The 25,071-nt window shown below is 34.8% G+C and overlaps 2 protein-coding genes across 2 annotated transcripts; one reads left to right on the forward strand and one right to left on the reverse strand.

Moving 5' to 3' along the window:
* The first annotated feature begins 1,196 nt into the window (after positions 1 to 1,196).
* On the forward strand, positions 1,197 to 2,288 carry LOC142235254 (pupal cuticle protein-like). The gene is made up of 2 exons (XM_075306508.1): positions 1,197 to 1,507; positions 1,574 to 2,288. Exons 1-2 carry the CDS (start codon positions 1,496 to 1,498, stop codon positions 1,928 to 1,930), a joined length of 369 nt encoding a protein of 122 aa, XP_075162623.1. The 5' UTR covers positions 1,197 to 1,495; the 3' UTR covers positions 1,931 to 2,288.
* Positions 2,289 to 18,058: 15,770 nt separating this feature from the next.
* On the reverse strand, positions 18,059 to 18,820 carry LOC142235259 (pupal cuticle protein Edg-78E-like). Its single transcript, XM_075306513.1, has 2 exons — positions 18,748 to 18,820; positions 18,059 to 18,629 (listed from the first exon to the last, which is right to left on the reverse strand). Exons 1-2 carry the CDS (start codon positions 18,757 to 18,759, stop codon positions 18,270 to 18,272), a joined length of 372 nt encoding a protein of 123 aa, XP_075162628.1. The 5' UTR covers positions 18,760 to 18,820; the 3' UTR covers positions 18,059 to 18,269.
* Positions 18,821 to 25,071: the final 6,251 nt, after the last annotated feature.

Raw genomic sequence — 25,071 nt, forward strand, 5'->3', positions numbered from 1 at the left:
AGCCGTTCAAGAACTGCCCATGCATCCCGAAAAATGCACTGTTTGGTGTGGTTTGTACGCTGGTGGAATCATTGGACCGTATTTTTTCAAAGATGCTGTTGGACGCAACGTTACGGTGAATGGCGATCGCTATCGTTCGATGCTAACAAACTTTTTGTTGCCAAAAATGGAAGAACTGAACTTGGTTGACATGTGGTTTCAACAAGATGGCGCTACATGTCACACAGCTCGCGATTCTATGGCCATTTTGAGGGAAAACTTCGGAGAACAATTCATCTCAAGAAATGGACCGGTAAGTTGGCCACCAAGATCATGCGATTTGACGCCTTTAGACTATTTTTTGTGGGGCTACGTCAAGTCTAAAGTCTACAGAAATAAGCCAGCAAGTATTCCAGCTTTGGAAGACAACATTTCCGAAGAAATTCGGGCTATTCCGGCCGAAATGCTCGAAAAAGTTGCCCAAAATTGGACTTTCCGAATGGACCACCTAAGACGCAGCCGCGGTCAACATTTAAATGAAATTATCTTCAAAAAGTAAATGTCATGGACCAATCTAACGTTTCAAATAAAGAACCGATGAGATTTTGCAAATTTTATGCGCTTTTTTAAAAAAAAAAGTTATCAAGCTCTTAACAAATCACCCTTTATAAGAGATCACATGGTTCATTATTGGTATCACAATGGACTGAATAGTGAGTGGGACTCAAAAGTGAGCCTGAAATATCGGGTTGTCACCATACCTTTCCTCAGGATTTTTTTTACAAATTTTAGACAAACGAAATTCGCCTTCGTTACAGCGTATTTTATTTAATAGTAAATAAATTCTATTTTTTTAAGTTACTTACTTTTCTTCCAAACAATTGTTTTTACATAGAAAACCAAATACTAACAATTATTGTTTGTCAAAAAATACGTTTGGAAGGAAAGAATTATTTTTTTTTTTTTTGCTTGTACCCTATAACTTATAATGGACTGTGCCCCAATAGTGATATGTGCTATAAGCAAGTGGAAAATAACTTTATATCAATTAGTTATCCTAATTAATATACTCCGCATTTCACGCCAATTAATTTATTTGCAAAAACTTTGTTCTAATGTTCTTATTTTTTAGAAATCAAACTATATTGAATGAAATATAAAATCGTAGTTGGCGTCGTCAGTGTCGGTGTGTTTTCTCGTTCCAGTTCAAATTAGCTGTGACATATCTAATGAGCAAAATCATACATATTTTAAATAATATGAATAGAAATGAGCTATTTTTTTAATTTAAAAGTAATATCCAAAAAACAAGGGGAAAAAACAAACAAACCGGATAAAATTCTGGGTAAACTATTGCCCGGTAGACACGCTCAAAATTATCATTCGCACTGAAGTGTTCACATAGATTCTATAAAATAAAAATACACCCGCTAAACAATTTCAGAACACAACTGTCCCTTTCCACAAACAAAACTAGTGTTGACTAAGAAACAAAACTGCTCCGAAAATATCAGAAATGAGTAAAATCGTAAGTGCTGGACTCATCCTAAATTACTTGGATTAGAAAAGGAATAATGAAGCATTTGGATTTCAGCTTCTTGCTGCAATTTTTGCACTATTGCTCTGTGATGTAGGAGTATTTGCCGAAGACGATAAGCATGCTGATACCATTAGGTTCGAGAGCAATATTGAATACGATGGCACCTTTAATTATGTTTATGAGACAACGAATGGAATTACCGCTGAACAGAAAAGTAACGGCGAACATAGTGTAAAAGGAGGATACGCCTATTATTCCCCCGAGGGTAAATTGATCACAATGGCATATGTGGCTGATGAATTGGGCTACCATCCAAGGAGTAGTCTTTTGCCAACTCCACCCCCAATTCCTCCAGCCATTCTGCGATCTCTGGAATACATTCGTAAACGTCAACAAGAGGCCAAAAATTGAAGAATTAAATCAGTATTTTTAGGTTATAAGTGTCCACCAAACCACTGTGTATATATATTATTGCCCTCCACCCATCTCATAAGTTTGTTATAACGATTTCAAAAATTGAAAAAGCATATAGATGGCTTAATTCTATGGAAGTTTAAATAGCATCTTCTGTGGAGAGCCAGAAGTTAAGGCCATTGGTGATGTGATAAATTTCAGCCTCATTAGTGTATATTTGTGATATCATCAATGCAAAAGTAAAACCTTAATTAAGGCAACGGTTACCATAAGCCCTGGTTGGTAATGCATCGCTGTGTTACATTAATGCCCAGTGATTCGGCGTAAGCCGTTCTGTTACATTAGCAGAACAACTGCTGCAGGTCCTTCAGTGATATGCATTTTTTTACATTTTCGAATGAAATAAAGTTAACAATGGAAACGTTTATATTAAATGTGTTTTTTGAATCGGATGAAACTACAAATCAAAAATGTTTATTTGTGTCTTGGTCTGTTCCAAATGAATTACGTGACAAATTCCGTGACTCACGCACGACATTTGTTTTGTTAATCACGCTCACGCACACTCACGTCGTTGCCATCAGCGTGAGTCACGACTCACGCATGATTTATCGATAGCGTTAGTAAACTCTTAACATCCTATTTTCACTAAAATTGTAAATGAATTCAACTACGAAATTCGTTACTCAAGCACACTCACAAAGAAATTATTTTCGTGACTCACACTCATGCACGACATTTATTTTTAATCACGCACACTCACGCCGTTTCCATCAGTGTGACTCACGCGTGAGTCGCGACAATTTCGTGTCACGTGCTCGCTTCTAATTCTAACTCTGTAGGTGCACGAAAAAATATCACCAAAATATTCTCAATTAAACAGTTGATTGGAATTAAATATTTTTTCAATTAAAAAATAATTGATACTATTAACCTTTTAATCAAACAAGAAACATTAAGTCAATGATTGAAATTTTGTGTCGACTTGAAACTTGGCACAAGTAGTTGTTATTGATGTAGGTCGGATGGTATTGCAAATGAGCCATATCGGTCCACTTTTACGTATAGCCCCATATAAACCGATCCCCAGATTTGGCTTGCGGATCCTCTAAGAGAAGTAAATTTCATCCAATCTGGCTGAAATTGGGTACATGGTGTTAGTATATGGTCTCTAACAACTATGCAAAAATTGGTCCACATCGGTCCATAATTATATATAGCCCGATTTAACCTCGGGAGCCTCGTGGAAGAACAAAATTCATCCGATTCGGTTGAAATTTGGTACGTGATGTTAGTATATGGTTTCTTAAGAAAAACTTCCTGGCTTACAACACAAAAAAATAATTTTTCATCAAGACAAAGCACCAGCTCACAAGAGTGTTTTAACAATGGCTAAAATCAACGAATTAAAGTACGAGTTGCTTGACCACCCACCTTACTCTCCTGATTTAGCTCCCAGTGACTTTTACTTGTTCCCAAATCTAAAAAAGTTTCTTGCTGCCAAGCGTTTTACCTCAAATGAAGATGCAATTACAGTTGTAAACCACTATTTTGAAGACATTGAGGAAAACTATTTTAATCAAGGTATAGAATTGCTAGAAAACCGTTGGACTAAGTGTATTGAAGTTTCAGGAGATTATATTGAAAAATAAAAATATTTTGGAAAAACTAACTATTCTTTTCATTGAAAGGCTAAGCAGTTTCCGAACCGCCCTCGTAAAACATATTTAGTTAGACAATACTAAATATGTTTTACGAGGGCGGTTCGGAAACTTCTTAGCCTATCAATGAAATTGCCTGCAAAGTAAGTTGGATAATATTTTATATTAGATCAATATTTTTTCAGTCTACTATATTATGTATGACTGATATCCCCCAGCCTCTTTTGGCCAGCATAAACTGAATTCTTAAATTTCACTTTTAACCCAGTGGACAACTGGACGAATAATAAATGACTAAGCTAAGGTATTTCCTTGAAATATTCAAACGTGATTAATACAACCAAACGATTTCAGGAATTCCTATAAAATATTCTACTACAGACAATTGTGAAGGTCAGTGCTGTGATATATTCTATGGCCTCTGGCCTGAACACATTAAGGATTATCTCCTACAGCCTTTAGATGGAATTGAAGTGATTTTTAGTCATGAGACACTATGAAACCTGACGGTTTCTTAAGAAAATAATATATTAGTTCGGAATGGTAGTAGATTAGGTTAGGTTAGGTGGCAGCCCGATGTATCAGGCTCACTTAGACTATTCAGTCCATTGTGATACCACATTGGTGAACTTCTCTCTTATCACTGAGCGCTGCCCGATTCCATGTTAAGCTCACTGACAAGGGACCTCCTTTTTATAGCCGAGTCCGAACGGCGTTTTACATTGCAGTGAAACCACTTAGAGAAGCTTTGAAACCCTCAGAAATGTCACCAGCATTACTGAGGTGGGATAATCCACCGCTGAAAAACTTTTTGGTGTTCGGTCGAATCAGGAATCGAACCCACTACCTTGTGTATGCAAGGCGGGCATGCTAACCATTGCACCACGGTGGCTCCACGGTGGTGGAATGGTAGTAGCTAATGTTTTTAAAGAAAACTTTTGTACATATTTTCTATGTCAATCAAATTTGAAAAATTTCATTCTGAAAATAGATACAAACGAGAATATTTGAAAAAAAAAAAAAATAAATAAACAGGATGAATTTTGGTTGCGACAAGAGGGCCATTGTATATTCATCGGACTATTTCCGGAATTCTAACACAGATTTTTCAGTCTGTGGGAGTATATCCCACAGGCAACAATATTTTCTTAACTACGCAAGATTTAATCGTAAATAATAACAAAGACGCGTAGTAGGATACTGAAAGAAAAAAATAGTTTTATATCCTTGTTAAAATACAAAAAAAAACGGAGATCTGTATATGATGAACTGGACATGTTTGTGAATATAGCGCAGCCAGTATCAAAATGTAACTTTAAAAAAATATATAGTCCAGAAGCTGAATATAACAGGTTGCGTTGTCTTGGTGGAACAACACTTTTTTCTTCTTCATATGGGGCCGTTTTGCCGCGATTTCGACCTTCAAACGCTCCAATAACGCCATATAATAGTCACTGTTGATGGTTTTTCCCTTCTCAAGATAATCGATAAAAATTATTCCATGCGCATCCCAAAAAACCGAGGCCATTACTTTGCCAGCGGTCTTTTAAGTCTTTCCACGCTTCGGAGACGGTTCACCGGTCGCTGTCCGCTCAGCCGATGGAGCCATGTTTCATCCATTGTCACATATCGACGGAAAAACTCGGGTGTTTTTCGCGCGGCACCCATTTTGCACAGAGCTTCCGCATATCCAAATATTGATGAATGATATGACCAACACATCCCTTTGATATCTTTAAGGCCTCTGCTATCTCGATCAACTTGATTTTACGGTCATTCAAAATCATTTTGTGGATTTTGTTGATGTTTTCGTCGGTAACCACCTCTTTCGGGCGTCCACTGCGTTCACCGTCCTCCGTGCTCATTTCACCACGCTTGAATTTTGCATACCAATCAATTATTGTTGATTTCCCTGGGGCAGAGTCCGGAAAATCATTATCAAGCCAAGTTTTTGCTTCCACCGTATTTTTTCCCTTCAGGAAACAGTATTTTATCAAAACACTTTTCCTTTTTTCCTTTTTTTCCATTTTTTTCACAATAACAAAAGTTGCTTCACAAAAGACGCTCTATCTCACAAACTAATTGACTTACAGACGTCAAATTTTGACACGAATCATTTGAAGGTTGGCATTATATAAAAATAATATGCATTTAATACTAGCGACGCCATCTATGTGTCAGACCGGGGATTTATCAGCCAACCTGTTAGATGCTAAATCTTCGAAATTTCGGAAATTGTTGTTTAAAAAAATTAAAACGACTCTGATTGTGGATACTGAAAAAAAAAATAGAATAATGAATAGAGGTTTCAAATATATGAAGGTCGGAATCATGGCAATTCGAATTCAGGAAACTATATAGGTTAAGAAATAGAATAAGAACTACATCACTTTAATACTATTACATCAATTTTCTTAATCTGTCAATTTATCGTAATTTAATCCTTGTTCAAGAATAATAATAATACCCAGAGAAGGAGAATCAACAAGCGCTTGTCGATACCGGAAGTTCTGTGAGTATTACATGATTGAAATGGTATAGATAATATATATTACATTAGGGAGCCACCGTGGTGCAATGGTTAGCATGCCCGCCTTGCATACACAAGGTCGTGGGTTCGATTCCTGCTACGACCGAACACCAAAAAGTTTTTCAGCGGTGGATTATCCCACCTCAGTAATGCTGGTGACATTTCTGAGGGTTTCAAAGCTTCTCTAAGTGGTTTCACTGTAATGTGGAACGCCGTTCGGACTCGGCTATAAAAAGGAGGTCCCTTGTCATTGAGCTTAACATGGAATCGGGCAGCACTCAGTGATAAGAGAGAAGTTCACCAGTGTGGTATCACAATGGACTGAATAGTCTAAGTGAGCCTGATACATCGGGCTGCCACATAACCTAACCTAACCTAACCTATATTACATTATTAAATTTGAAACTACTGAACACATTAATCTTGTACTATATAATTAAAACTTCACTATTTTCAATTTAATTTTCCATTTAATTCTAATTAAATATATTCAACATATATATAGACACATTCATATTTTAATTGAAATGAAATTCTAATCGGTTGTCGTCACTTTCGAAATTGGAGATCGGAGCGTAGGGAATGCTAGCAGGGCTGATAAAAAATAATACGGTCGGCATGGAGGGGCGGGCTTTCCGATCGAGATATCATTAACATCGAGATATCTCAAGATCGATATCCTTCCATACTTCTTTAATGTGCAGCCATCGGTCGTTCTTTATTTTGCTACCTTTTATTGATATTGTAACCGACTGTGATCTATTTACCAGGATAAGAACAACCCCCATCCACTGAGCATGACCGGAATAAATGGTAGCAAGGGTCAATGGTAGATAGGATCTGGAGTGAGGGTCGTTATACCATGCCCCAATATAAACCGATCCCCAGATTTGACCTCCGGTGCCTTTTGGAGAAGCAAAATTCATCCGGCTGAAATTTGGTACATGGTGTAAGTATATGGTCTCTAACAACTATGTAAAAATTGGTCCACATCGGTCCATAATTATATATAGCCCCCATATAAACCGATCCCCCGATTTGATTTCCGGAGCCTCGTGGAAGAACAAAATTTATCCTATTCGGTTGAAATTTTGTACATGCAAACACCCATGCAAAAATTGGACGAAATCGGTCCATAATTATATATAGCCCCCCATATAAACCGATCCCCAGATTTGATCTCCGGTGCCTTTTGGAGAAGCAAAATTCATCTGATCTGATTGAAATTTAGTACGTGGTATTAGTATATGGTCTCTAACAACCATGCAGGTATTGGTCCATATCAGTCCATAATTATATATAGCCGCCATATAAACCGATCCCGAGATTTGGTTTTGGAGCCTCTTGGAGGAGCAAATTTCATCCGAGTCAGTTGAAATTTGGTACATTGTGCTAGTATCAGATAAATCGATCCCCAATCACACAATAATTGGTCCATATCAAGTTCATAATTGTATATAGCCCCCATATAAGCGACCCCCATATTTCAACTCTGGCTCTCTAAGTACCGTGCAAAAGTCCATATCGATTCGTAATTATTTGTATACTTATCTATACATACCTTTCTTAGTACGCATGAACTAAAATATTTTCTTTGCTAAATGTTATTCATATATATAATAAGCTTTCTATAATAAATGAAGTCAGATATATAATTTTATAAGAAATTTTATTAAATTTGAGGAAACCCGGTTTTAGTTAGATTTTTGTTAATTTTTATGAATATGTTGTTACACTAGTTTATTCTTTTCATGTACATTTGATGGGAGGTGACTTTTCTTGTGTATTTTAATCTGCTGAATTCGACAAAGAATGTTAAAATTTTGTTGAACAGTTTTTGAGATATCCAGTCATTTTTAGTTTTTCGTCCTTGTTTTCACTAGATAAATCATATCTCGAGCTAAAAATGTCCAATTATATTGTTCGTACTTGAATGCAAGGTATTGAAATGACAAACAAACGTGTATAATTGGATCTGTTTTAAGTTAAGGGGTTCAAAATATATCTATGAATAAACATGCATTTTGGTGTGGTCGAGTGGCATTTAATGGAAATAAAATGGCTTAATTAAATTGATGAACATTTTCTCCTTTAGTTTCGAAGGCACTTTTTTCAGGGTGTAGCTCCTAATATCAGGCATTTCTGTTTAGATTGAGATAAAGCTCCCATAAATATATACCCTTTAATTTTCTTAAATATGCAAATAACGTTTATCTCCCGTACCTATTTCAATGATACTTCACAAATGATTATGTGTACTAATTCATTACGGTTGGTTTATGGAATGATATAGTCAGCCCCGCTCGACTATCTATATAACTCACTTTTTTCAAATGTTTATTAGTGACGTGGATGACCAGTATGTAAGATATGCCGGATATATGATATATATAGATTCCGAACGGAGTAATGGACTGACGGACTACGCGTCTATAACACCTGACGGAATTGTCGAATTGTCCGTGCCTGGACGGAGAGATATTGGCGACCCACATCACCTTTATTCTCTTTGTCGCTTTGTTTTTCCGAATATATATTTTATTATTCAAATTAAATAATATTTAGGCATAAGCATATACAATTTTTGGCGAAGTCACATTAACATGCCAAGCTCAAAACCAATTGCCAATAGTAAAATTTCACCCACATTCACGAAATGAAAACCAGTACTCACGCAAACTCACCCACGAGCTACTTTTAAAGACTCATGCACGATTCATGACAATTCACGTGATTCACGATAAATTCACGTGACTCACGACATTTTCCAACTGGGAATGAGCAAAGGTAACAAAATTCATGATTATAGTTCAACAGCTAAATTAATTTCAGTTTACTTATAAGTAAGAATTAAATCTCGATTATTTTTCGTGAGTATGATTTTGCACAAATTTTATTCACGCACATTCCCAAAGGCACATTTACGAGAGTTGCTTCTTTGTTCACGACTGACGTGATTCACGCGTGTCACGACAATTTTGTGTCACACGCACACCTCTACAAGAAACAACATATAAGCTGTTTCACGCATTTGATTCTCTCGCTGTGTTATGTTCAGTGATGCCAACTCCCGAAGGGCAAAAAGCACCAAAATGTATTATAATTTCTAACATACCAGTTCCCACCACAAAAAAACTACTCCAGCCCGCTAAAATTCAGGATCCTACTAAAAAAAAGAAAAAAACTTCCAAAGATGTATTATAGAACTTTTGGATATTTATTTGATTTCAAGCATTGTTAATTTTATGAAGTGTACTGCTTTATAATTTTTATACCCTTCACCACTACTGTGGTACAGGGTATAATAAGTTTGTGCATTTGTATGTAACGCCAAAAAATAGTGGTCATAGACCCATCTTTTAGTATACCGATCGGCTTAGAATTAAATTCTGAGTCGATTTAGCGATGTCCGTCTGTCTGTCTGTCTGTCTGTCCGTCCGTCTGTCTGTATATGAAATTTTGTGCACAAAGTACAGCTCGCAATTTAAGTCCGATCGTCCTCAAATTTGGCATAGGGCCGTTTCTTGGGACAGAGACAATCGCTATTGGTTTTGGAAAAAATCGGGTCAGATTTAGATATAGCTGCCATATATATTTATCCCCGATTTGGTCATAGTTAGCGTGTTTATCAACCGATTTTCTTGAAATACCGTACATCCAAATATTTTATGAGTCTCTCTTGCAAAATATCAGCCAAATCGGTTTAGATTTAGATATAGCTCCCATATATATCTTCCGTCCGATTTGCACTCATATGACCAGGGGGGCCAAAGTTATAATCCCATTTACGTGAAATTTCGCATAGATAGCAGAATTATTATTCTAACTATACATGTCAAATTTAGTCAAAATCGGTTCAGATTATATAGCTTTTAGAAGTAAGTATAGCTTGTAGAAGTAAACAAGTATATACGGCCGTAAGTTCGGCCAGGTCGAAGCTTATGTACCCTCCATCATGGATTGCGTAGAAACTTCATCTAAACACTGCCATCCACAATCGAATTACTTAAGTTGCGGTAACGCTTGCCGATGGCAAGGAATCTTAAAACCTCCTAACACCATCTTATAAATTGTATGTAAGTCCATACGTGGTATATATTAAATCAAAAAAGATCGATCCAATACGTATATAATTCAGTTTGACAAAGTAGACATAAAATTTTGACAAAATTTTCTACAGAAATAAAATTTTAACAAAATTTTCTATAGAAATAAAATTTTGACAATGATGAAAATTTTATTATGAACCGAATAAAATTTTAACAAAATTTTCTCTAGAAATAAAATTTTGACAAAATTTTCTCTAGAAATAAAATTTTGACAAAATTTTCTATAGAAATAAAATTTTGGTAGATTATTTTCGGCTCTAGTGTCAACCATGATTATGAACCGATATGGACCAATTTTTGTCTGATTGGACCAATTATGGTATGGTTGTTAGCGACCATATACTAACACCACGTGTCTAATTTGAACCGGATCGGATGAATTTTGCTCCTCCAAGAGGCTCCGGAGGTCAAATCTGGAGAATGTTTTATATGGGGGCTATATAATTATGGACCGATATGGACCAATTCTGGCACGGTTGTTAAAGATCATATACTAACACCATGTTCCAAATTACAACCGGATTGGATGAAATTTGCTTCTCTTGGAGACTTCGCAAGCCAAATCTGGGGATCGGTTTATATGGGGGCTATATATAACTATGAACCGATGTGGACCAATTTTTGCATGGTTGTTAGAGACCATATACCAATATCATGTACCAAATTTCAGGCGGATCGGATGAAATTTGCTTCTCTTTGAGGCTCCGCAACCCAAATCTGGGGATCGGTTTATATGGGCGCCATATATATTTATGGACCGATGTGGACCAATTTTTGCACGGTTGTTAGAGACCATATACCAACATCATGTACCAAATTTCAGCCGGATCGGATAAAATTTGCTTCTCTTAGAGGATCTGCAAGCCAAATCTGGGGATCGGTTTGTATGGGGGCTATATATAATTATGGACCGATGTGGACCAAGTTTTGCATGATTGTTAGAGACCATATACCAACACCATGTACCAAATTTCAGCCGGATCGGATGAAATTTTCTTTTCTTTTAGGCTCCGCAAGCCAAATCTGGGGATCGGTTTATATGGGGGCTATATATAATTATGGACCTATGTGGACCAATTTTTGCATGGTTGTTAGAGACCATATACCAACACCATATACCAAATTTCAGCCGGATCGGATGAAATATGCTTCTGTTAGAGGCTCCACAAGCCAAATCTGAGGATCCCTTTATATGGGGGCTATACGTAAAAGTGGACCGATATGGCCCATTTTCAATACCATCCGACCTACATCGATAACAACTACTTGTGCCAAGTTTCAAGTCGATAGCTTGTTTCGTTCGGAAGTTAGCGTGATTTCAACAGACGGACGGACGGACATGCTTAGATCGACCCAGAATATATATACTTTATGGGGTCTTAGAGCAATATTTCGATGTGTTACAAACGGAATGACAAAGTTAATATACCCCCATCCTATGATGGAGGGTATAAAAAATTGTCTCCTTTATATAGCTTCCAGCAAATGTGAAGTAGTTGAGATGGTAACACAAATTTTGGCCTACATAGGGGTGAAGGGTATAATATAGTCGGCCCGCCCGACTTTAGACTTTACTTACTTGTTAATGCTTATTTTACTTTCATTTAATTCATTTTGGTCAGTAATGACTTTCAAATTTCATTTCATGTGAGAATAAATTTATTTTAACATCATATTTTAAGACTTAAATATATTGTATTTAAAAAAATATATTTTTCTTTCAGTGTGTCTATCTCGCCTCCTTCTGGGTGTTGCAAGCATATGCACTAACTTATAATATCCTGTTCCACAGAGTCAACGATTATAAACTTGAGGAAGATAGGAAATTGGCTTGCGTCATACCAAATGTTGCATTCATAACGTTAGTTCAATACATGTTTGTAATCTTTTAGCTGTTTTTCGTTTTTATTTTTTACATGAAAAATTTAATTTTCTTAATGATTATCAACCGTAGTAGGCTGGCATGCATCAAAAATGATAAATTGTAGGAAGATAGGAAATTAGATACTGAGGAGATCGAACCATTTACCAGATTAGTTTAATACGCGAACCAAACGCGTATACACTCTCACAAAAAATCGCTTCTGTAACATATACTCCCAAACATATTTTGCTTCAAGCATATACATTTTTGGGTATTGCCCAAACATTTATATGTTTGATCTCTTCCAATATATAATATGTTTGAAAGCATATTAGTCTAAACAATATATGTTTGGGTAGTCTAAGTTCCAAACATATTGTATTTTTGCATCCAAATTCAATAATGTTGTCTTCCAAAAAACAATATGTTATTATGTGAACATATAATATGTTTTGAAGCATTTTGCACCCAAAAATATTATATGCTTAAAAAAATTCTCCCAAACAATATTGTGCTCAAAATATTATTTATTTATTTATATATTTACAATCATAATGAATTATGAAAATAAACAGGTAATATAGGTGCTAACAACATAGGTTATCGACCTGAATGCTCAAAATTTTGTTTCTGCCTAATTGTATATTCTCCCACATCTTTCTCACTTCCACGAGATTTTTTAGTTCTTAGCACCTTTTTCTGTAATACAAACATTGTAGAAGAAATTATTCAATTTCATAATTTTTTTTATTTTAATTTTACCTTTTGCCGGACGGGGATTCGAACAGCGGACCACACAGCTTGTAAGGATCAAAGAAGTAGCTGATCAATTGCCCAAGGAAAAATAAAATGTTAATTTTGTAATAACAAGCAACAGCCACCAACTTAATTCACTATCGCTCCCTGTTAAATAGCGCTCCAAGCTACTAAACACATATATGTTTATAGGCTATTTCTAAATTAATATATGTTTGCATCCAAGCATATTATATTTACAAACATTTTATGTCCCAAACATAATATGTTCTAACATATTAAATCATTATCATTTAAAAAATAAAAACGAAAAACAGCTAGAAGATTACAAACATGTATTGAACTAACATGGTAAATGCAACATTTGGTATGACGCAAGCCAATTTCCTATCTTCCTCAAGTTTATAATCTTTGATCGTCACAACACTTGAAATAAACTAGGATTTTTAAAAATTTACCTTAATGGAAATAAAATGGCTAAACTAAATTGATGAACATTTTTTCCTTTAATTTCAAAGACACTTGTTTCTGGGTGAATGTGAAATCGTGGTGTGAGAGTGGTATAATAAAAAATTATTTTGTGGAACTTAGTAAAAACTGTGTTATAAGCAGCTTACCACTCGAGCCAAAAATTATCTACCTAAATTGAGAGAAAATTTTACAAAAAAAAAAAAAACTACCAAACAAGAAACCAGCCAGCATTTATATCAGGCTAACATAAAAAACTTCCGAACGAAACAAGCCATCGACTTGAAACTTGGCACAAATAGTTGTTATCGATGTAGGTCGGATGGTATCGAAAATGGGCCATATCGGTCCACTTTTACGTATAGCCCCCATATAAAGGGACCCTCAGATTTGCCTTGTGGAGCCTCTAAAAGAAGCATATTTCATCCGATCCGGCTGAAATTTGTTATATGGTGTTGGTATATGGTCTCTAACAACCATACAAAAATTGGTCCACATCGGTCCATAATTATATATAGCCCCCATATAAACCGATCCCCAGATTTGGCTTGTGGAGCCTCTAACAGAAGCATATTTCATCCGATCCGCCTGAAATTTGGTATGTGGTGTTGGTATATGGTCTCTAACAACCATGCAAAAATTGGTCCACATCGGTCCATAATTATATATACCCCCATATAAACCGATCCCCAGATTTGGCTTGTGGAGCCTCTAACAGAAGCATATTTCATCCGATCCGGCTGAAATTTGGTACATGGTATTGGTATATGGTCTCTAACAACCGTGCAAAAATTGGTCCACATCGGTCCATAATTATATATAGCGCCCATATAAACCGATCCCCAGATTTGGGTTGCGGAGCCTCAAAGAGAAGCAAATTTTATCCGATCCGCCTGAAATTTGGTACATGATATTGCTATATGGTCTCTAACAACCGTGCAAAAATTGGTCCACATCGGTTCATAATTATATATAGCCCCCATATAAACCGATCCCCAGATTTGGCTTGCGAAGTCTCCAAGAGAAGCAAATTTCATCCAATCCGGTTGTAATTTGGAACATGGTCTATATCGGTCCATAATTATATATAGCCCCCATATAAAACGTTCTCCAGATTTGACCTCCGGAGCTTCTTGGAGGAGCAAAATTCATCCGATCCGGTTTAAAGTAGGAACGAGGTGTTAGTATATGGTCGCTAACAACCATACCAAAATTGGCCGTATATACTTGTTTTTCATTAAATTTGGGACACAAATTTTGTGAATTTGCGTCCCTCCGTTAAAGTGGCATGTCTTTGAACAAAGCCTAATTTTCCTTAAAGTAAAGAAACACATTTTCGATTTAAAGAATTTGTCCTTAAATTAACTGAAACATTGAAACTTAAGATTTAAAAAAAACGCTTCAAATATAGGCTATGACTTATTTTAAGGATTTAACGTCTTTGGTTTAAAGTTTTTTTTTTTTGGAATTAAGAAAACACTTTTTACTTTGAAGTATCCGTTATAATTTGGATTTTAAACTGGCATTTGTTTGTACGTGAGTACCTTTATTAATAACTCCGCGAAAAGGGAATGACAAATTGATAAATGAGATCTGTATCATAATTTTAATTTTATTGGTCCTAGATTTAAAGCCAGATAGGTCGCTAAAAAATTTCTTTATTTTAAAGAAGTCACATCTTTGGCTCGGAATCAATACCAAAATCCTTAAGGCAAGGTCAAAATCTTTGGACCCAAGTAAACTTTTTTTGAGTGTATAGAACATGTTGTCAAAATTTTATTCTATAGAAAATTTTGTCCAAATTTTATTTTTTATACCCTTCACTACTACTGTGGTACAGGGTATAATAAGTTTGTGCATTTGTGTGTAACGCCCAGAAATAGTGGTCATAGACCCATCTTTTAGTATACCGATCGGCTTAGAATTAAATTCTGAGTCGATTTAGCGATGTCCGTCTGTTTGTCTGTCTGTCCGTCCGTCTGTCTGTATATGTAATTTTGTGCACAAAGTACAGCTCGCAATTTAAGTCCGATCGTCCTCAAATTTGGTATAGGGTCGTATCTTGGGACAGAGACAATCGCTATTGCTTTTGGAAAAAATCGGTTCAGATTTAGATACAGCTGCCATATATATTTATCCCCGATTTGGTCATAGTTAGCGTGTTTATCAACCGATTTTCTTGAAATACCGTACATCCAAATATTTTATAAATCTGGAAAATCTTGCAAAATATCAGCCAAATCGGTTCAGATTTAGATATAGCTCCCATATATATCTTTCGTCCGATTTAGACGCATAGGACCACAGAGGCCAAAGTTTACTATCGATCTTCGTGAAATTTTGCACAGATGGTAGAATTGACATTCTACCAATGCTTGGCAATTTAAGTCCGATCGTCCTCAAATTTGGTATAGGGTCGTATCTTGGGACAGAGACAATCGCTATTGCTTTTGGAAAAAATCGGTTCAAATTTAGATATAGCTCCCATATATATCTTTCGTCCGATTTGAACTTATATGGCCTCAAAATCCAGGGTTTTGCCGTGATTTGCTTCAAATTTCGCACAAGGAGTACGTTTAGTATTATCGGTAATTGTACCAAATTTTGTTGAAATCGGTTAAGATTTAGATATGGCTCCCATATATATCTTCCGTCCGATTTGCACTCATATGACCAGGGGGGCCAAAATTATACTCCCATTTACGTGAAATTTCGCATAGATAGCAGAATTATTATTCTAACTATACATGTCAAATTTAGTCAAAATCGGTTCAGATTATATAGCTTTTAGAAGTAAGTATAGCTTGTAGAAGTAAAAAAAGTGTCTCCTTTATATAGCTTCCAGCAAAGTAGTTGAGATGGTAACACAAATTTTGGCCTACATAGGGGTGAAGGGTATAATATAGTCGGCCCCGCCCGACTTTAGACTTTACATACTTGTTTATTTATATGAAGTACCTCTTTGCAAAATCTACCAAAACATCAAGAATTCTACCAATCTACTTCTTTTAAAAAAATTCAACTTTCAGAAAAGTCATATGCCAAAACAGATAGAAATTTCATTGAAATATAGAAAACCGGTTAACCGATGTTCAAAACCGCAATTAATCGAAAATTCACAATCCTGTTTCGGTTTGTGTAATTGAATCCGATGAGGGCTATATCAAAATATGGGCCACTATATACCAAATTTAAAACAACTTTTTAAGGACTAAAAAACACTCTAAATCGATATAGCCCATCTTAGAACGAAGTTCCACTATTGAAGGCTGTAGTGTGATTACAGACAGACGGACATCGTTAGAATTTCTCCCTGATCAAGAATATATACAGTCCCCCACATCGCCATCCCCACCAGGTAATGGGTATAAAAAAGGAGTTTTCCTTGAGAATATCATTTATACGACACGAAAAGATTAATAGGATTTTTATACCCTTCACCACTACTGTGGTACAGGGTATAATAAGTTTGTGCATTTGTATGTAACGCCAAGAAGGAGTAATCATAGACCAACCTTTTAGTATACGGATCGGCTTAGAATTAAATTCTGAGTCGATTTAGCTATGTCCGTCTGTCTGTCTGTTGATGTATTTTTGTGTGCAAAGTACAGCTCGCAGTTTTAGTCCGATTGTCCTAAAATTTGGTATAGGGTCCTGTTTCGGCTCAAAGACGATCCCTATTGATTTTGGAAAAAATCGGTTCAGATTTAGATATAGCTGCCATATATATTTTTCACCGATCTGGTCATAATTGGCGTGTATATCAACCGCTATTCCCCATATTCCGTACATCCGAATATTTTAGGGGTCTCGAAAAACTTGCAAAATATCAGCCAAATCGGTTCAGATTTAGATATAGCTCCCATATATAGCTTTGGCCCGATTTACACTCATTTGCCCATAGAGGCCAATTTTTTGCTCCGATTTAGTTGAAATTTTGCATAGGGAGTAGAATTAGCATTGTAACTATGCGTGCCAAATTTGGTTGAAATCGGTTCAGATTTGGATATATCTCCCATATATAGCTTTCGTCCGATTTACACTCATATGACCACAGAGGCCAATTTTTAACTCCGATTTAGTTGAAATTTTGCACAGGGAGTAGAATTAGCATTGTTGCTATGGTGGTTGAAATCGGTTCAGATTTAGATATAGCTCCCATGTATATGTTTTTCTGATTTCGACAAAAATGGTCAAAATACCAACATTTTCCTTGTTAAATCGCAACTGCTCAGCCGAAAAGTTGTAAAAATGACTCTAATTTTCCTAAACTTATAATACATATATATCGAGCGATAAATCATAAATAAACTTTTGCGAAGTTTCCTTAAAATTGCTTCAGATTTAAATGTTTCCCATATTTTTTTACTAACATTGTGTTCTACCCTAGTGCACTAGCCGACTTAAATTTTGAGTCTATAGATTTGTAGAAGTCTATCAAATTCTGTCCAGATCGAGTGATATTTAAATGTATGTATTTGGGACAAACCTTTATATATAGCACCCAACACATTTGACGGATGTGATATGGTATCGAAAATTTAGATCTACAAAGTGGTGCAGGGTATAATATAGTCGGCCCCGCCCGACTTTAGACTTTCCTTACTTGTTTTTCTTTTTTAATTTTAATATGAACATCATATATTGTTCATCATACACTTAAAGATCATTTGTTGTACAAAATGCATACGAGAATCATAATTTATTTTAAATTACATATAGATTAGTTTAAAAATGTTTATTAAATGTAGGTATGTAATTTTTATTTTGACATGAACAATTTGTCACTGTGTCTCGTTCTTACAAATATATAATACATAACAAATAATTTAACTAAATTAAAGTATAATACACTTCCAAATATGTAACATATATTAGGGAGATACCTAACTGAAGTCACATGACAATCTCATAGCGTATATGATTGGCTTAGCATGGTACGGCTGAATTAATTCTTCCATTTCTGTGGATGGGTCTGAATATATTCTATCGATCTCAGGATAGCTGCAGGAATCGGTGGTGGAGTCGGCAGAAGGTCTCCTTCTGGATGGAAACCATATTCGTCGGCCTTGTACTTCATCTGAACTAAATCGCCTTCACGCGAATAATATGCGAAACCGCCTTTTGCATTCTGTCCACCAGTACCCTTTTCCTCCGCAGTAATGCCATTCGATGTCTCATAGACATAATTGTAATTACCATTGTGATCAATGTTACTCTCAAATGTTATGATGTGGGCATGGACATCATCATCCTTTGTGCCAGCTAAAGCATTACAAATCAATACGGCCAATATAACAGACAGGAACTGAAATTTTGAAGTTCAAATTCATTATCACTTTTAATTAGACCACTTAACCGATGTTTATGTTATTGTTGTATTTTTTTGTTGTTTTTAGTCAGTTTTTTATAGCACATAAACTTACGATTTTATTCATTTTGATATGTTTTTGCCTAATTCAGCACTTTATATCTTATCCAAATCACTTGCAAGTATTCTATGATTGGATTGGGTGTTTGCCTCTTCTTTTTATAAGAAATTTATACTATACATCATGTATTTTGAAATAAATTTTAATCCGGTTTTTGTTGGTTATTTACTGTCCAATATTATAACATAGCAATCAATTTCCTAAAGAAGTACTTTAGGCATTAAATATATGGGGTTTTTGACGGTTTAATAATAATAAAAAAGAAATGCAATTTTAATTGAACCATTTACTAGTACTTGAGTTACTAGAATACGATACAATCATTTGAAAATCGTCATAACAAAGAATATTTAAAAAAAAAATGTACTTTGAAACATGATAATTTGGATAAAGTCCCAGCAAAAAAATAATGGAAGTTCTTCCCAAATCATTACTTTTAATGTATATCCAAAAATGCTCTTCTCGAGATGGACTTAATTTTCACTTCATAAGAAGTTCTTTTGAGGTAATATATAAAAACCCTATGTTTTAGGCAGTTTTCGCAATAAAATCATTGAAATTGATTATTATTAATTGATATTTATTAAATTTTCTCAATTTTACCAGTTCTAAAAGACTGCAAGAATAAGTAAAACGATGGAAATTTTTTAAAAAAATGTTTCAGAAGTGTTTCCCGGCAGACATGGACTTTACTATACAATATTTACAAGTATTACTCACAAAGTCCTTATGTAGAGATAAAAGTTTAAAAAGTTAAGAAATATTTAAATTTCTATGTTTTTCCTATTTTTTTAAAAATGAAATCAAATTTGACACATATTCCTCATTTGGGTCAGAATAGAACCCTATTGATTTTGGAAGAAATCGGTTCAGATTTAGATATAGCTCCCATATATATCTTTCGCCCGATATGCACCAATATGGACCCAGCAGCCAGAGTTTTATACAGATTTGCTTGAAATTTTGTACAAACATAACACTTAGTCATATAGTCAAGTGTACAAAATTTGATTGAAATCGGTTCAGATTTAGATATAGCTCCCATATATATATATTTCGCCCGATATGGACTAATATGGTCCTAAAAGCCAGAGTTTTGGCCCAATTTGGTTGAAATTTTGCACAGAGAGTGCCAAATTTGGTTGAAATCGATTCAGATTTAGATATAGCTCCCATATATATCTTTCGCCCGATATGCATATATGGACCCAGAAGCCAGAGTTTTATCCCGATTGGCTTCAAATTTTGCACAAGGAGTTCAATTGGTAGTATAGTCATGTGTGCCAAATTTGATTGAAATCGGTTCAGATATAGATATAGCTCCCATATATATCGTTCGCCCGATTTACACTCATACGACCACAGTGGCCAATCTTTTACTCCGATTTAATTCAAATTTTGCACAGGGAGTAGAAGTAGCATTGTAGCTATGCGTGTCAAATTTGGTTGAAATCGGTTCAGATTTAGATATAGCTCCCATATATAGCTTTCGCCCTATTTACACTCATATGACCACCGAGGCCAATCTTTTGCTCCGATTTAGTTGAAATTTTGCACAGGGAGTAGAATTAGCATTGTAGCTATGCGTGCCAATTTTGGTTGAAATAGGTTCAGATTTAGATATATCTCCCATATATAGCTTTCGCCCGATTTACCATCATATGACCACAGAGGCCAATTTTTAACTCCGATTTAGTTGAAATTTTGCACAGAGAGTAGAATTTCCATTGTAGCTTGTAACGTCTCTCCAATCTGACCCTAACTCCTCTTGACCTCGGCTACCATAGGTCCCGGCCGTGCTCAGTGGAGGGTGCGTTCTTTTGGCAAGGAAGTTAGATCCGAGTCCGCTACATACTGAATAAAATATATGGGTAGCATATGTATTCTCCTCCGATTTTATTATTATTATTATTTTTTTATACCCTCCATTATAGGATGGGGGTATATTAACTTTGTCATTCCGTTTGTAACACATCGAAATATTGCTCTAAGACCCCATAAAGTATATATATTCTGGGTCGTGGTGAAATTCTGAGTCGATCTGAGCATGTCCGTCTGTCCGTCCGTCCGTCTGTTGAAATCACGCTAACTTCCAAACGAAACAAGCTATCGACTTGAAACTTGGCACAAGTAGTTGTTGTTGATGTAGGTTGGATAGTATTGCAAATGGGCCATATCGGTCCAGCCCCCATATAAACGGACCCCCATATTTGGCTTACGATTGCTCTAAGCAAATTTTATCCGATCCGGCTGAAATTTGGTACATGGTGTTAGTATATTGTGTCTAACAACCATGCAAAAATTGGTACACATCGGTCCATAATTATATATAGCCCCCATATAAGCCGATCCCCAGATTTGACCTCCGGAGCCTCTTAGAGAAGCAAAATTCATCCGATACGGTTGAAATTTGGTACGTGGGGTTAGTATATGGTCTCTAACAACCATGCAAGAATTGGTCCATTGCGGTCCATAATTATATATAGCCCCCATATAAATCGATCCCCAGATTTGTCCTCCGGAGCCTCTTGGAGGAGCAAAATTCATCCGATCCGGTTGAAATTTGGAACATGGTGTTAGAATGTGGTCTCTAACAAACACGCAAGAATTGGTCCATATCGGTCCATAATTATATATGGCCCCCATATAAACCGTTCCCCAGATTTGATCTCCGGAGCCTCTTGGAGGAGCAAAATTCATCCGATCCGGTTGAAATTTGCAACGTGGTGTTAGTATAAGGCCGCTAATAACCATGCCAAAATTGGTCCATATCGGTCTATAGTTATATATAGCCGATCCCCAATCACACAAAAATTGGTCCATATCGGTTCATAATCGTGGTTGCCACTCGAGCCAAAAATAATCTACCAAAATTTTATTTTTACAGAAAACATTGTCAAAATGTTATTTCTGTAGAAAATTTTGTCAAAATTTTATTTCTATAGAAAATTTTGTCAAAATTTTATTTCTATAGAAAATTTTGTCAAAATTTTATTTTTATAGAAAATTTTGTCAAAATTTTATTTCTATAGAAAATTTTATCAAAATTTTATTTCTATAGAAAATTTTGTTAAAATTTTATTTCTATAGAAAATTTTGTCAAAATTTTATTTCTATAGAAAAAATTTTCCAAGTTTTATTTCTATAGATTTTTTTTCCAAATTTTACTTCTATAGAAAATGTTTTCAAAATTTTATTTCTATAGAAACTTTAAACTTATTTATATACGTATTTAATCGGCCTTTTTAGTTTAATATATACCACGTATGGACTATGTGGTATATATTACGGTGTTAGGAAGTTTTAAGATACCTTCACTGTTAGAAAAATATGTTTTTCATATGTTCCGATATAAACAAAATGTGTTTCGGGCACAATTTTTAAACAAAATATATTTAAGTGCCAACATGTAATGTTCCTAAACTAACACTAAATGTTTGGGACACATATGTTAATATGTTAAAATATATTATGTTTGGGGCATGAATGTTTCATAAAAATATTATGTGTGAATGTAAACATATATAAATTTACAAATTTCGAGTAAACATATATATATTTACAATTTCTGTGAAACGGTTGTATGTTGTTTCGGAAAACTGCTTTATGATAAGGCCAAAAATTTGATATGCTTAAGTCTAAATATTAATTAATTTGAATATTATAATGAGTATTCGGAGTAAAGAGAATAGACAATCGGAACCAAGAGCATAGAGATTTGAAAAAACAGCCTGTGTTTTCGCCTTGAGAGGAGAATTTTATGTATGTGTGGACAAGTGTTTTGTTTATCAATTTGGCATTATGGACACACATTTTTTAACGGCCTTAAAGGTAAAAATGAAATTAAGTACAAAACACGATAAGTTTTAAAGGCATTTAAAATGGTGTTAAATGCTAGTAAAAAACGGCTAACGCCTAAATACATTATAAAATTATTTATGTATGTTTATACTCTTCTTTTGTTAGAGTTTTTGATTTTCTTCCAAACTTTTATACCAAAAACAGTTTTTTTTTATAAAATTGTTATTTTTGCAAAAAATAATAATATTTTATTCAAAAGCCATTTCGTTTATATCAAGCACTGTTTCTGACTGTAAATCTTTAATAACCGACACTTCGACGTTTCATTATAAAAATTTAATATAGTATAAATGTCTAAATTACAAAAAAAAAAAGATTGGTTCGGTCGGAGCAGGAATTGAACCCACGACCCTTTGCATGCAAGGCAGACAAGCTAACCACTGCTCCACGTGGCCAACAAATGTATGTTTATTTTAAATAATGTTATGTTTGCATGTGCTCGTGGGCGCTGCAAACTATGCTATAAAAAATGTAACTTTTATAATAATTGTCTACTGGTGACTATAACAGCTACGTAGCCCAGTGGATAGTGTGTAGGCTTACAAACTGTATGGTTCTCGGTTCGATTCTCCCTCCGGGCGAAAGGTAAAATTTTAAAAAATTATAAAATTGAATAATTTCTTCAACATTATTTGTATTACAGACAAAGGTACCAAGAACTAAAAATTTCGTGGAAGCGAAAATTATGTTAGGGAATGAGCACAATCTTCTTTGGGGAAAATTCTTCCAAGCATATAATATTTTTGGGCTCAAAATGCTTCCAAACATATAATATGTTCACATAAAACAAACGTATTAATGTTTCAGCAGTATCCAATAATATATGTGCTTCCTGCAAAATATGTTTGGAACATATGTTAGAGAAGCGATTTTTTTTGAGGGTGTTGCCATCGGCAAGTGTAACCGCAACCCAATAATTCGATTGTGGATGACATTACTCAGTAGAAGTTTCTACGCAATCCATGGTGGAGGGTACATAAGCTTCGGCCTGGCCGAACTTACGGCCGTATATACTTGTTTTTGTTTAATAACGACAGATGGATATGTCTTATAAAGGGGATAGAAGTCGTGAGTTTAGATATCGAGATGGTAATGATATCTAGTGTTGATCGGAAAACCCGCCCTGCCATGCCGACCATTATCCATTTCGTCAGCCCTTTTATCATTCTATATGGTCACATCTTCAATTTCGAAATAATGGACAAGAAATTTAGAACATGATAACGTTACAATTGATTATTAAACATAAATGGGTCATGACTATTATATTAGTAAATTATAAATAGGAAAACAAATTACGTTTAATATATATGTATAGTGTAAATTAATAGTAAAAACTCGTAGTACTCACAAATATTTAATCCATTCGCTGGGTCGACAAGCGCTTGTTGACAATTACAGCTTCCAATTTAAAAATTTATGGGTTAATATAATAAAACTAAATCATATACTATATATAGATGTCCAACTTGGGGTTTCCAAAATTATTTGCTTGATACAGTTGTGTCATCAAATTGTAGAGATCAAAGTTGAAAATTAGGGTCCGAGCAATGTTCTAAATTCAGGGTCCTTAATCTTAGTTAATCATGTTCAAGTATTTAATTTATTTTCTTTTCGGGCGATGAGTTTTTATTATCTTTTCGGGAGATGGGTTTTTATTATTTTTTTTTTTCGACGTAAAAAGGGACTTTGGTTTTGGTCAATTCTGTCTGCAACACATTTCACGTTTTCATTCGAATCGAATTTAAGCTGTGGGATAAAAGTCCCACAGCAAGGTCCAAATTAAAATCTTTTATATTTTGTTCCAGGTTATTGTGTTCCAACAGATTAATATGTTCCTACGGATTACAAAATTCTTGTCAAAAATCAACTTGAATATCCTCTCCTAACAAGAGAAAATTATTAATATTTCTACCTAATTTCATTTATTCAAACTTACCGCTTATGTCGAAATGCAATTTTTTTTCGCAATTTTTCAGATATTAAAAAAAATTACCTAATTCTTTCCCTTCCAATGACCCTCTCAATTGAAATTCGAAATGAATAGATTTTTTTTCTAATGACTTAAAATGAAATTGACTAAAACTACTTCGGTAGTTGAAAAAACTATACTAAAATCTACAATTACGAGAATCAGGTACTCACAAGCTATGCGTGCCAAATTTGGTTGAAATCGGTTCAGATTTAGAAATAGCTCCCATATATATGTTTTTCTGATTTCGACAAAAATGGTCAAAATACCAACATTTTCTTTGTAAAATCGCCACTGCTTAGTCGAAAAGTGGTAAAAATGACTCTAATTTTCCTAAACTTCTAATACATATATATCGAGCGATAAATCATAAATAAAATTATTTCACACAAAAATTTAACTTAATGGAAATAAAATGGGTAAACTAAATTGATAAACATTTTTTTTTTTAGTTTCGAAGGCACTTTTTTCTGGGTGCGGGTACT

Source organism: Haematobia irritans, chromosome 4 (genome assembly GCF_050003625.1).
Source record: "Haematobia irritans isolate KBUSLIRL chromosome 4, ASM5000362v1, whole genome shotgun sequence".
Taxonomy (NCBI): Eukaryota; Metazoa; Arthropoda; class Insecta; order Diptera; family Muscidae; genus Haematobia; species Haematobia irritans.